This window comes from Miniopterus natalensis, chromosome 11 (assembly GCF_054644295.1).
Source record: "Miniopterus natalensis isolate mMinNat1 chromosome 11, mMinNat1.hap1, whole genome shotgun sequence".
NCBI classification, from domain to species: domain Eukaryota; kingdom Metazoa; phylum Chordata; class Mammalia; order Chiroptera; family Miniopteridae; genus Miniopterus; species Miniopterus natalensis.
In genome coordinates this window covers 71,715,748-71,728,546 of record NC_142091.1, presented here as the reverse complement: position 1 = coordinate 71,728,546, position 12,799 = coordinate 71,715,748, and the positions used below count along the sequence as shown (strand labels likewise).

At 48.5% G+C, this 12,799-nt stretch overlaps 1 protein-coding gene across 1 annotated transcript; it reads left to right on the top strand.

Annotated features, from left to right (window-relative positions):
- Nucleotides 1-1,867: 1,867 nt before the first annotated feature.
- TUT1 (terminal uridylyl transferase 1, U6 snRNA-specific) lies at nt 1,868-12,743 on the top strand. Its single transcript, XM_016220525.2, has 9 exons — nt 1,868-1,979; nt 3,422-3,612; nt 6,938-7,253; nt 7,426-7,526; nt 8,749-9,206; nt 9,762-9,871; nt 10,008-10,118; nt 10,302-10,394; nt 10,795-12,743. Exons 1-9 carry the CDS (start codon nt 1,898-1,900, stop codon nt 11,943-11,945), a joined length of 2,613 nt encoding a protein of 870 aa, XP_016076011.2. The 5' UTR covers nt 1,868-1,897; the 3' UTR covers nt 11,946-12,743.
- The last annotated feature ends 56 nt before the right edge of the window (nt 12,744-12,799 follow it).

Sequence of the window (12,799 nt, the reverse complement as noted above, 5' to 3'; positions counted from 1 at the left end):
TCCTTTTACTTAATGGAATTCTGGGAGTTGCTAGGGGCCAGAGCAAGACGTAGCCCACCTTGGGGGGTGGGTACTAGAGGATCTTTCTACCCAGCTCTGGTATATTTCCATAGAGTGCTGCTTCATGGGTCCCCAGGGCCAGCCTCAGCAACTGCCTTAATATCAGGGCCCACTCTAGTCCGTTTCCTGCCTTTTCAGGTTTAAGAAATAGATTAAACACCTGAGCTAGACCCAATAGGAGAAGCACCTGTCAACTGATCATGGTGCCAATTCAAAGCCAGCCAACAGGAATCCCCAATTTGGGGTGTGATGAAGGAAACTATTCAGTGCAAAACAGCTCAATTGTGATACAGCACAGCTGTGAAAACAGCACGCTGTGAGGTAGCCCTGGGGCCAGGCCTCTCTCCAGCTAGACAACTGTGCACTGCTCTGCTCCAGGGAGATACCTTCGTTGTTTCAGCTCGGCCAGGAAAAAAAACTACAGCCTTCAGAGGAAAGAGAAAATAGGCTCTCAGAGCCAGAGGGGAGCTGGCTTACTAGGACAGAAATCCCTGCTCCTGGTACCTGATTGGTCTGTCCTCATGCAAATGATGGCTCCAAATCTTTGCAGTTTGATTGGTCCAAAGGCACGGTCCTGATTGGTCAGGAACTGCTTTTTAAGGGCGCGCGCAGATGGCAGAAAGATAGTGCAGTCAGGCAGCTTAGTGGAGGCTTCTCCTTGAAGTGAGGTTTGCGTGAGAGGCCCTTGTGTAGAAGTGGCTTCTAGGCCTTGTGTTTTAAAATTTGAGCCCAGTTAGCCACCAGGAGCCCTTCTTAGTAGATGTCTTATTTCCCAGGGTCTATACCTCTTAGGGGATATCAGAAGTCTATTATGTGCTCCTTGGGCACTTCCATTACGGATGCAGAATAGCCTTAGGAGTTGTGACGTGCTCAAGGTTACAGACCTTGAGAAGCCTGCCTCAGGTCCACTGCTCTTTCCACAGTCCACAACTAGGAGCTGATAACCACAGCAAGAGCTGCTTAGCCCATCTTACAGTCCTCTACTCATGGTCCCTGTCACTAGGGCCTCCCCAGCTCCCTTATTCTCCTTGTCCTGAGCTTACACGTGTGTCAGGATGAACTGGCCACTATACCAGTCGGGGAGAGCAGCGCTTTCCCCCCAATGTCTTTTACTCAGGTGCCACCATAGTTCCACTGCATGCCTCGAAGTGGGCTGGTGGCTCCGGCTCCTCATGAGTGCAGCCCTCTGTTGCGGAAGGAAAGCCTTGCTCATCCGGACTGCAGCGATCTGGCTGTGGCCCCTTGCAGTCTGGAAGGTGACGGGGCGGGCCATAGGAAGCGGTCGCAGAACACCGCTTTGGGGTAGGAACCAGGGCAGAGGGAGAGAGGAATAGCTCTAAGGTTGAGAGTCCAGGGATAGCCCTCGGCTTCGTGGAGCTGCTCATCCTCCGCCTTCATTCGCCAGGTAAACAAGGGATTGAGGACACAGCCGCGCGGGTCTCTACTGCTCCTGGAAGCCGAGAACAGCCTGCCCACGACCGCCAGCAAGGAAACAGCGGTCGGCTGTCAACCCCGCGCCCGCCTTCCCGTCTGTTGTTATGAATATTCAGGATTCTTTGGGCCAGTCAGCTCCTGAGCAGCTCAGAGCGCACCAATCAGCTTACCGCATGCAGATAAGACTCGTGGATGGGCGGGCTTTTCCTAAAGCTCATAAAGCCTTAACAACCGCTGGAAACGGAACCCTGAATCGAAGGAACCTGGTTTCCGGAGGAATGTGCCTCCCGATTAGCCGCCTTACATCACTTCCTATGGTGCTGGCGGAAGTTGCTTCTGAGAGCTTTGAGATTTGGAAGAGTGAGCGGAAGTGGTTGCGTTTGGTCGGTACCGGGTAGTCGCGATGGCGGCGGTGGATTCGGATGTCCAGTCGCTGCCGCGTGGGGCTTTCCGCTGCTGCCTCTGCCACGTTACTACAGCCAACCGTAAGCGGTGGCTAGCGAGGAGGGGTGGTTGTGGGCTTTCGTCTTCGGGTCTTAGGGTTACAGGTCATCGTGCTTGTCAAGTGGATAGGTAGAGTCACCTCCGTTTTCACAACGCCTGTCCCAAGATTAGAGAGTGGTGGAAGTCCCACCACCTTACACCCTCCTCCCCCTGTCCTAAATCTTCACGACAAAAGTTTCGTCATTTTATTCCCTCTTTAACCGCCATCTATTGGACATCCCCTTCGTGCCTGCTATTCTGCTGGGTTCCACGGTGGGAGAGGGGATTAAAAAGTGAAGGAGCTCACCATCTAGAGATGGAGACAGTTCAGTGCTCTGTAGATATGTTAGGGGAGCTGTGGAACCACAGAGAAGATAGTAACTAAGTCAGGGAAGCCCTATAGAGGCAAAGATGGGTTGAAGTAGCATGATTGGAAGGTGGGTTTCGAAAAGTTGACAAGGTCTGTATACGACAGCACAAGGGGCTCAATGAAACCTCAGATTTCACTTAAAAAAAAAAAAAGCCTATTGATTTCAGAGAGTGGAAGGGAGAGGGGAGAGAGAGAGAAACATCAATGATGAGAGTCGTCATTGATTAGCTGCCTCCTGCACGCCCTCTACTGGGGATCCAGCCCCCAACCTGGGCATGTGCTCTGACCAGGAATCCAACAGTGATCTCCTGGATCCTAGGTTGATGCTCAACCGCTGAGCCACGGGGGCCCAGCCTCAGATTTCACTTTTGAATTTTTTTTCTTTGTGAATGACACTACTGCTATGTCCCGCTAGGGCCAGCTAGAAATCCAGGATAGTCTTCCTTGGCCCCATCAAGCAGCTGGTTAAAAATGTAATAAAAATAATGGCAGCTAAACTTTTTAACCATTCACCGTGTACCAAACTCTCTGCCAAGTGCTATATATGAACAATACCTATTTGTTATGTACTGTCATCATCTCGATTTTATATCTGAGGAAATTGATGCACAGAGAGGTTAAGTAAGTTGCCCAAGATCTCAGCTTGATAGAGCTGGAATTTGAACTTGGACAGTGTGGCTTCATATCTTTCACTTGTAATCTTTATACCATACTCAGAGATGACCCATAGGAAATAGTCTAGGGTCCTGATATATTTAGTTCTTCTATATATGATTTGGATAAGTTACCTGTTAATTTTGTTACAATTTACAAGTGTTTCTCTTCCAGAGCACCTATAGATGGTTTAGGAAATACTTATAGTTTAGTCATTTCTCCTGGGAACCACTTGAAATGCACTATATGTAAAGACAGATGGACAAGAGAGGAAGGTGAAAGGAGCCATGAGTTTTATTCAAACTTCACACTTCCTGTGGCTTGGAAGGGTCAGTGGGATTCAGGTAGGCAGAGAACAAAGTTGGGGCAGGTACACTGAAGAGCGATTTGGATGTATTTGTTTCATGTTTGTTTTTGCAGGACCCAGTCTGGATGCTCACTTGGGAGGCCGGAAGCACCGGCATCTGGTGGAACTACGCGCTGCCAGAAAGGCCCAGGGACTTCGAAGTGTGTTTGTCAGTGGCTTTCCCCGGACTGTGGATTCTACTCAGCTTTCTGAGTACTTCCAGGCGTTTGGACCTGTGGCCAGTGTTGTCATGGATAAGGACAAGGTAGAATGACTGGCGCTGAGGGTGAATAATGAGCTGGGCATGCCATATACCAAAAGAAATGAGGGAGAAACCAGCAGTGTCTTTCAGCTGGTTCCTAAGGTGACTTGTCCACGGCAGACACCACAGTACCTGGACTAGTCCAGCTTTGTGAATACCACCAGCTTGAATTTTCTCTGTTCACTAGAGCTGGTCAACTGGGGTACTTGTTGGTCACATATTCAGTCAATCTTTTATTTGCCAATTATTTATTAACTGCTAACTCTGTACTAGGCACTGCATTTAGAGCTGCATTCTTTTTTTTAAAATTGTTGACACTATTACAGATGCCCCCCATTAACCCACCTCCACCCAGTCCCTGTCATCCCTCCCCTGACCTTCACCACTCTGTTGTCTGTGTCCATGGGCTATGTATATTTGTTCTTTGGCTACTCTCTTCACCTTCTTTTATCCAGTCCCCCCCTGACCCCTGTCAGTCTGTTCCATGTATCCATGCCTCTGGTTCTATTTTGTTTCTTCAGTTTATTTTGTTTATTAGATTCCACATATAAGTGAGATCATATGGTATTTGTCTTTCTCTGGCATATTTAACTTAGCATAATAGAAAGGTCCATCCATTCTATCACAAATGGTGAAAGTTCCTTTTTTACAGCTGCATAATATTCCATGGTGTAAACGTACCACAGCTTTTTTATCCACTTATTTACTGATGGGCACTTGAGCTGTTTCCAGATCTCAGCTATTGTAAACACTGCTATGAACATAGGGGTGCATATATTATTATTCATGTTTCAGGAGTCTTAGGATATATTCCCAGAAGTGGGTTCACTGGGTCAAATGGCAATTCTATTTTTAATTTTTTGAGGAAACTCCGTACTGTTTTCCACAGTGGCTGCACCAGTCTGCATTCCCACCCGCAGTGCACTAGGTGCCCTTTTCTCCTCATTCTCACCAGCACTTGTTTGTTGATTTATTGATGGCAGCTATTCTGACAGGTGTGAGGTTATATCTCATTGTAGTTTTCATTTGCATCTCTCGGATGATTAGCGATGTTGAGCATTTTTTCTTATGTCTCTTGGCCATCTGTATGTCCTTGCTAGAGAAGTGTCTATTCAGGTCCTTTGCTCATTTTTTAATTGGGTTATTTGCCTTCCTGGTGTTGAGTTGTATAAGTTCTTTAATATTTTGGAAATTAAGCCCTTATCAGATATATCATTGGCAAATATATTCTCTCACACAGTGGGTTCCCTTTTCATTTTGTTGATGGTTTCTTTTGCTGTGAAGAAACTTTTTATTTTGATGTAGTCTCATTTGTTGTTTTTTTCCTTTGTTTCCCTTGCACTAGGAGATATTTACTAATCAAGATGTCTGAGATTTTATTGTTTATGTTTTCTTCTATGATTTTTGTGGTTTTGCGACTTATATTTAAGTCTTTTATCCATTTAGAATTTATTCTTGTGTAAGTTGGTGGCGTAGTTTCATTCTTTTTGCATGTACCTGTCCAATTTCCCCAACACTAGAACTGCATTCTGAGTAGTGACTAGGATCGATGTGGTCCCTGCTTGCACAAAGCTTACAGTCTAATGGAGAAAGTAGACAGTTAAATAAGTGAAGTGGGTGCTTAAAAACCACATCATTCAGAGATAAATCCTAACCCCACCAGAGACTGGTTGATAAACCAGCTAGCAGTTTAACCTACACTGAGGGTATTGAGGTTATCTAGTCAGAACACCCTGTCCTCTGGACAGTGCTGGGCAGACCATCTTGTTCTTTGTGGTCCTGTTTGTCTTGTTTCCATGTAGACTTTTTGTCAGTGTCTCTTTAGTCCCTTGAAAAAAGTTCACTGTTACAATTTGCACCCTGGTTATGTAGGCATGGCTTAGATGATCTCAAGTCTCCTAGCATTCCAGGCCTCCTTTTGGAATGGGATTGGGTCTGTTTTTCTTAGGGATTGCATTCAGCAACTGATTCATAATGGCTTAAACAAAAAGAATTCAGTTGCTCTCTTATAACAAGAAGTCCAGGGTTTTACTGTTTTCCTGCTCTATCTTTGGCATGTGGCTCATACTTTATAGATGTGATAACGCTGCTTCTGTATCTTCAGGTAAGAAGAAGGGGCAGGTTGAAGGGCAGAGTACAAAAGACTAGTGCCTGCTGAGTCCAAGTCCCCTGTCCCCCTTTTCTTTATTTCCCAGGAAAATAATTTTTCCAGAGGCCTGTTCAGTAGACATCTCCTTTTATGTCATTGGCCAAAACTCTTGTCATGTGATTATACCTAACTATAGGCAAGCCTGGGAAATGAAGTTTTTTATAGCTGGGCACTTTGCCCTTCTGAACAAGAGTCGGGATTCTGTTAGCAAGGAAGAGAGGGAGAGTGTATATTGGGTGGGCAGTTGGCTGGCTGCCCAGGTTACTTTTCAGAAAGCTCAGTGTCCTCATTTTTTTTCGTATCGATTTCACTTGAAACCTCAAGTTTCTGGGACTTCTAATTATTATAACAATAATGACTAAAATGTTTATTGAGCAGTTCTTATGCACCAGTTATGTGCTAAGTATTTTACATAGACTGTCTCATTTAATGTCCACAATATTTCCTTGAGGGAGATGATTACTGGGAAGTTGGAGGTTTGGGGGTTAAAGCTTCTGTTTGGGTGGCAGTCACAAGACACTCAGTTTCTCTGAGCTTTAGTTTCTTATTTTGTAAAATGTGAATAACAGTACATGTCTTGGAGGATTCTTATGAGACTTCAAAATTGTTTGTGAACTACAGTGAGCCTCAGTAAATGGTGGCTCCACCTGGGGACGCTGGTATCGAGAGGAAAAATGGCTCGCACGCAGGCTTCTGACCTGCTTACCCTCCCTCCCTGATGCTTTCTAAGGGGCTCTTGGCAGCCTGGTTATCAGATTGCTGTTGTTCCTGGGTGGTTAGTCAAAGGTAGGGTTTATGTGTTTGTATTTATGTCTAGTACAGTGTTCATTACATGGATTCTTAATGAATGTTAAAAGGCTCTAATTAAGGCAGAAAAAGTGAGGGGCTGAGTCTCATTATAGCCAGTGAGATCACGTCATTGGGAAGAGTAGGGCAATGAAATAGGTAAAATGAGACTTTCTGAGGCTGACTGGGTGAGAGTAACATGGGTGGGATCCATGTGACGGGGAGAATTGCTTCCCTAAATCTTTTCCTTGAAAAGATTGTTGTCCAGAAACGGCAAGCAAATAGTCCTAATTTATAGAGTGCTCCCTACTTAAACTTTCTCACTCACTGTTAGACCATGTTTTTGGATTCTTGGTTGCAGAACCGCCATCCCTGCCCATTGTCATTTTCCAGGGAGTATTTGCCATCGTGGAGATGGGGGATGTGGGTGCCCGGGAAGCTGTTCTGTCGCAGCCCCAGCACAGCCTGGGAGGACATCGCCTGCGGGTCCGTCCACGGGAACAGAAAGAATTCCAGAAACCCACCTCCAAATCTCCCAAAGGAGCGGCCCCTGACAGTCACCAGCTAGCTGCAGCACTAGCTGAGGCCCCAGATGTGGGGGCACAAATGGTAAAGCTGGTGGGGCTGAGGGAGTTGTCCCACGCCGAGCGGCAACTTCGGAGCCTCGTGGTGGCCCTGATACAGGAGGTCTTCACAGAGTTCTTCCCTGGTGAGTCACCGTCACTGCGTCTGAGCCCACTGTGCTTTCCTCCCGTGTCTGATCCTCAGCCCTGCCTCAGCTGAGGTGTTTATTTGGTTGCTTTCATCTTCGTGCCCCGTTATGTTCTTCTGCCCTTTAGCCCCCAATGTCTCCTGACCTTTATTCTCTGCTCGGCACCCAGGCTGTGTGGTCCATCCTTTTGGCTCTTCCATAAACAGCTTTGATGTCCATGGCTGCGATCTGGACCTCTTCCTGGATCTGGGTGACTTGGAAGAGTCCCAGGTGAGCGACCAGGAAGGTGGTCAGTGGGAATGGCTATGTGACTCTGGGAAAGCATGTTACTTCGCATGCTCAGTTCCTCATCTGAATGGGGACAATAGGACCTACCTGAAAGGGTTATTGTAATTTGAGAAACGTGAATGTGGGTGTGTATTAGGATGAAAATGAACTGACATACCATACATGGCATTTATAACAGGAAAAACACCAGATTTCAAAATGGCATATATAGTATCTTATTTTGGAAAAATATATATGTAACAGGCCATACAATAAGGTAATCTGGGCTTATGTTTTTTGCGTATCTGTATATATATTTTTAATATATCTTTATTGATTTCAGAGAGAGGAAAGGAGAGGGAGAGAGATAGAAACATCAATGATGAGAGAGTCATTGATCGGCTGCCTCCTGCACACCCCAAACTGAGGATCGAGCCCGCAACCCGGGCATGTGCCCTGACCGGGAATCGAACCCCAATCGCCTGGATCTTAGGTTGATGTTCAGCCGCTGAGCCACTCCCAGCTGGGCTGTATTTTTTACCATCTAATGTACAGATTCTGCTTTTGGAATAGGAAAGGGTTATTATTTTTTAGAGTTTTAAGTTCACAGCAGAATTGAGCAGAAATTACAAAGTTCCCATATACCTCCTGTCCCACAAAAAGGGTTATTTTTAAAGTAAAATTTCTTTTATCATTCTTTCTCTCTCTCTCTCCACACACACACTATATTTTCTGAATAATTTGAGAGCAGGTTGTGTATATCACACCTTTACCCCTTAATATTCCTTAATACCCAAGAACCAAGGGATTCTAGTATATGAGCACAGTGCAGTCATCAAGGTGAGGAAATGTTGTACTGATACAAATGTGAAACTTTACAGACTTTAATGTACAGTACATACTCCTGTTTTGTCAGCCACCCTGATAATGGACTGTTACGTTGTCTCTTTAGTCTTCTTTCATCTGGAACAGTTTCTTTGCCCTTTTTGGCCTTTCTTGACAGACATTTCTATAGAATACAGACCATTTATTTTATGGCATTAAAAGGTGGTTTTTAATTTAAAAAAAGTATTTGTGAGAATTAAATGAGTTAATATGTATAAAGGCCTTGGAATAGCGCCTGGCATATAATAAGCAGCAAGTCATAGGTATGCCTTGGGGACTGAATGTTCCTTGGTTAGGGGACAGTGGGAGAGGAATTCACTCAGCTCATTCCCATCCACAGGCAGTCCTAAAGGCTCCAGAGTCTCCATCCTTGGACTCGGCCCTCGCATCCCCACTGGATCCTCAGGCCCCAACCTCCCCTTCAGACTCACAGCCTCCAGCTTCTCCCCAAGACTCGGACGCCCTGGACTTTGAAACCCCTTCCTCCTCCCTGGCACCTCAGACTCCAGACTCAGCTCTGGCCTCTGAGACCCTTGCTTCTCCCCAGTCCATGCCTCCAGCCTCACCACTGCAGGAAGAACAGGGAGAGGGGGACTTGGGAAAGGCTCTGGAACTAGCAGAGGCCCTGAAGGGGGAGAAAACAGAGCAGGGAACCATGCTGGAGTTGGTGGGGTCCATTCTTCGGGGCTGTGTTCCTGGAGTATACCGAGTCCAAACTGTGCCCTCTGCCCGACGCCCTGTGGTCAAGTTCTGCCATCGGCCTTCAGGTCTCCATGGTGACGTCTCCCTCAGTAATCGGTACCTTTGTTTGGGGGGTGGTCGGGGAAGGCCAGTGAGCATTTGGGGTGGCTGAGGAGGGAGCCCTGGTGTGGGGAGCTCCTGCACCTGCTGAGCCTCCAGGTGTCCTCATTGGTCCCGGCCCTGTCTGCCACTCATCTGTCTGGCTGCCATTCCCATGTTCGTAAAGTGTGTTTTTTGGAATACTATTTTTAAGGGATTAGAAAGAGTGCCATGGTTGAGTAAGTTTGGGAAAGGCTAAGTTAAAGGCAAACAGGTTTCTTCCTCCTTCCCTTTCTTTCTCCCTCCCCTCCTGCCTTTGTTCCTTTGTATACTAAAGGTTCTAGCAGTTTCATAATAACATGCTCTGTGAATGTCTGAGATGGGCATATAGGGCACATAGCACGTAGTGTTCTTTGCATACTCTCTCACAAGACCAGTGCGTCAGCAAACACTTTGGAAACCCTCTCTTGGCTTTATTCCTCACTCCCCTTACCCAAGTCTGGAATAAGGGCTGGGGCTGATAGGTCCAGAGGGTTCCTGAGCCTTAACATCCTTGTCTCCTCTTTGTCCCAGGCTGGCCCTGCATAACTCCCGCTTCCTGAGTCTGTGCTCTGAGTTGGATGAGCGAGTGAGGCCCCTTGTGTACACCCTCCGTTGCTGGGCGCAGGGTCGAGGGCTGTCAGGTGAGAGTCAGGACAGCCCTGGGGCTGAGCTGGCATTGGGGCAAAGGAGGAGGCAGATACAGAAACCAGGGTTGAGAAAAACCACCAAGGAGGTCATTGGAAGCACCTCTAATCTAATGAATTATTATTTACCCAGGGAGTGGCCCCCTTCTCAATAACTACGCCCTGACCTTGCTCGTGATCTATTTCCTTCAGACCAGGGACCCTCCTGTATTGCCCACTGTGTCCCAGCTCACTCAGAAAGCAGGTACGGCAGCCCGGCCACCACCCTTTCCATCCCCTTATCTTCATCTCCTCTTTATCTCATGTAGACACACTAAGCTACCCTGGGAATGAGATCTCTGCTATTCACTCTCATCTCTACCCCCCCCCCGCGTTCCCCCCAATCTTCTAGCTTCCAGGCTGACCCTCACCTTTTTTACTTTCACAGGTGAGGGCGAACAGGTGGAGGTTGATGGTTGGGACTGTAGTTTCCCCAGAGATGCCTCGAGACTGGAGCCCAGCACCAATAAGGAGCCCCTGAGTGAGTTTGGGGACTAACACAAGATATTAATCATGACAGTAGGTAGCACACATCCCACAGTTCCTGTGGGCCGGGCATGGTTCTCACAGGAGCCTTGGGGATAGGTAGTGTTGTTGCCATTTCTCAGATGAAGAAGCCATGTCCTGAGAGATGAAGTGGCTTGCCCAAGATTACACTGCTAGCAAGGGGAAGGAGCAGCCTCTACGGAAGTTGTTGCTAGGGGCACAGAGAGAACTTGGCCTCTCACTTATAGGGGTCAGAGGGGCCTGGCTTCTGGCACTCGTTGTGAGCCACTGGGAAGGGAAAAGGAAAGTCCTGCTAAGAGAATGGCTCTGGTTCAGGACCTGCCTCAGCTCTGGCCTCTAAGTAGCCCTTTTTTCTGGTCTTTCTCCTCCTCCAGGTTCCCTGCTGGCCCAGTTCTTCTCCTGCGTCTCTTGCTGGGATCTTCGTGGCTCACTGCTGTCCCTGAGGGAGGGTCAGGCACTGCCTGTGGCAGGGGGCCTGCCCACTGATCTCTGGGAGGGTCTGCGTCTTGGCCCCATGAATCTCCAGGACCCCTTTGACCTGAGTCACAATGTGGCAGCCAATGTAACCAGCCGGGTAGCTGGGCGGCTCCAGAACTTCTGCCGAGCAGCAGCCAATTACTGCCGAAGCCTCCAGTACCAGCACCGTTCTTCCCGGGGTCGGGACTGGGGGCTGCTCCCCCTTTTGCAGCCCAGCTCCCCTAGCTCCCTGCTGTCTGCAACACCCATCCCCTTACCTCCTGCTCCCTTCACCCAGCTCACTGCTGCCCTGGTCCAGGTGTTAAGGGAAGCATTGGGGTGCCAGATAGAACAGGGAACCAAGAGACTGCGGTCAGAGGGAGGTGGAACTGGGGACTCTCCCTGGGGAGGGTCATGCAAAAGACTGAAACTAGATGGACAGAATAAAAGCTCTGAGGAGGGGGAGCAGGAGCAGCAGGGGTGTGCAGGGCACCACAGCGAAGATGAGGTGGAAGAAATGGTGATAGAGGCTGGAGAGACAGTGCAGGCCTGGGCCATGCAGAGCCCTGGGCAGCCAGGGGAGCCTCCCCTAATGACTGCAAAGCTTCTAGCTACTGGAGAAGAGGAGCAGTCAGGCCATGCAGTACCGGCAGGGCAGGGCCCCAAAGGCTCTCAGGCAGCCCAAGGACGGTCCCAGGTTGAGACAAAAAAGGGGGTGTCATCACTCTCATCAGTGAGCTGGCGCTGTGCCTTGTGGCACCGAGTGTGGCAGGGGCGGCGGCGTGCCCGGAGATGCTTGCAGCAGCAAACCAAGGAGGGCGGTGCAAGCGGTGCTGGCACAGGAGTAGGGTGGCTGGCGACCGAGGCTCGGGTAACCCAGGAGCTGAGAGCATCGAGCAGTGCTGAAAAGACGCCAGAAGCTGAGCCGCTCCTGACCTTTGTGGTGTCTGCCTCCCAGGCTGACCAGACTCTCACTGTGACCCCACTCCAGGATTCCCAAGGCCTGTTCCCTGATCTCCATCATTTTTTACAGGTTTTCCTCCCTCAAGCACTTCGAATTCTCAAGTGAAGACAGGGACGGCTAAAGGGCAATAAAGCTGCTAGTTCAATAAACACTAGTTTCCTCTGACTTCCACCTGGTAGCAATCCTCCTTCCACCCAGTACTTCACTCCCTAGACCTTAATGCAGCCTTCTCAGAGGTGCCTTCTCTGCCACCCGGAATTGGGTCTCAGCCTGTTTACTTCCTGCCATTTAGCACAACTTGGAGTGTCTAGGACCATTTGTACCTGGTACCTGGAGCCCACTCAGTGGAGTTCTGGAATGACAGTGCTGGGTGGGGGTACTGAACAGTACCAGTGAAAAAACGGGTTTGCCTCCACTTTAACCTTGCAGATTTTCACACCTGAAGCTCCTCCAAGGTGACAGGAAGTGGAAGGGAAAGGCTCTTCTCCCTAAAACCCCTCCCCCCGTTGCAGGCCCTTGGACTAGCGCCCTTCTAACAGGAACAGCATCCTGGAGCCGCAGGGTGGTTTAATGGGAGAAAACCTCAGTAGTTTCAGACTTGGGCTCAGATTAGACATTCATCCTCTCTGGAAAAAACAACCCTGCCCTGGCTTGTGTGGCTCAGTTGATGAGTTTCGGCCAGGCTGAAGGGTCTTGGGTTTGATTCCTGGTCAAGGGCACGTACCTGGGTTGCAGGTTTGATTCCCAATCGATGTCTCCCCTCCCTCCTTTCCACTCTCTTGAAAAGCAATGGAAAAAATATCCTGAGTGAAGATTAAAAAAATATCAAACCCAAAGCAGTCAAAAGGAATTTGGCACGTCGCCACTTCCACGCAGTTGTTTCCGCTCCTGTGTCACACAAACGTGGTGGTAAGGATCTGGCAGAACCTCCATCAAGTCACGCCTCCCTGGGCCTCATT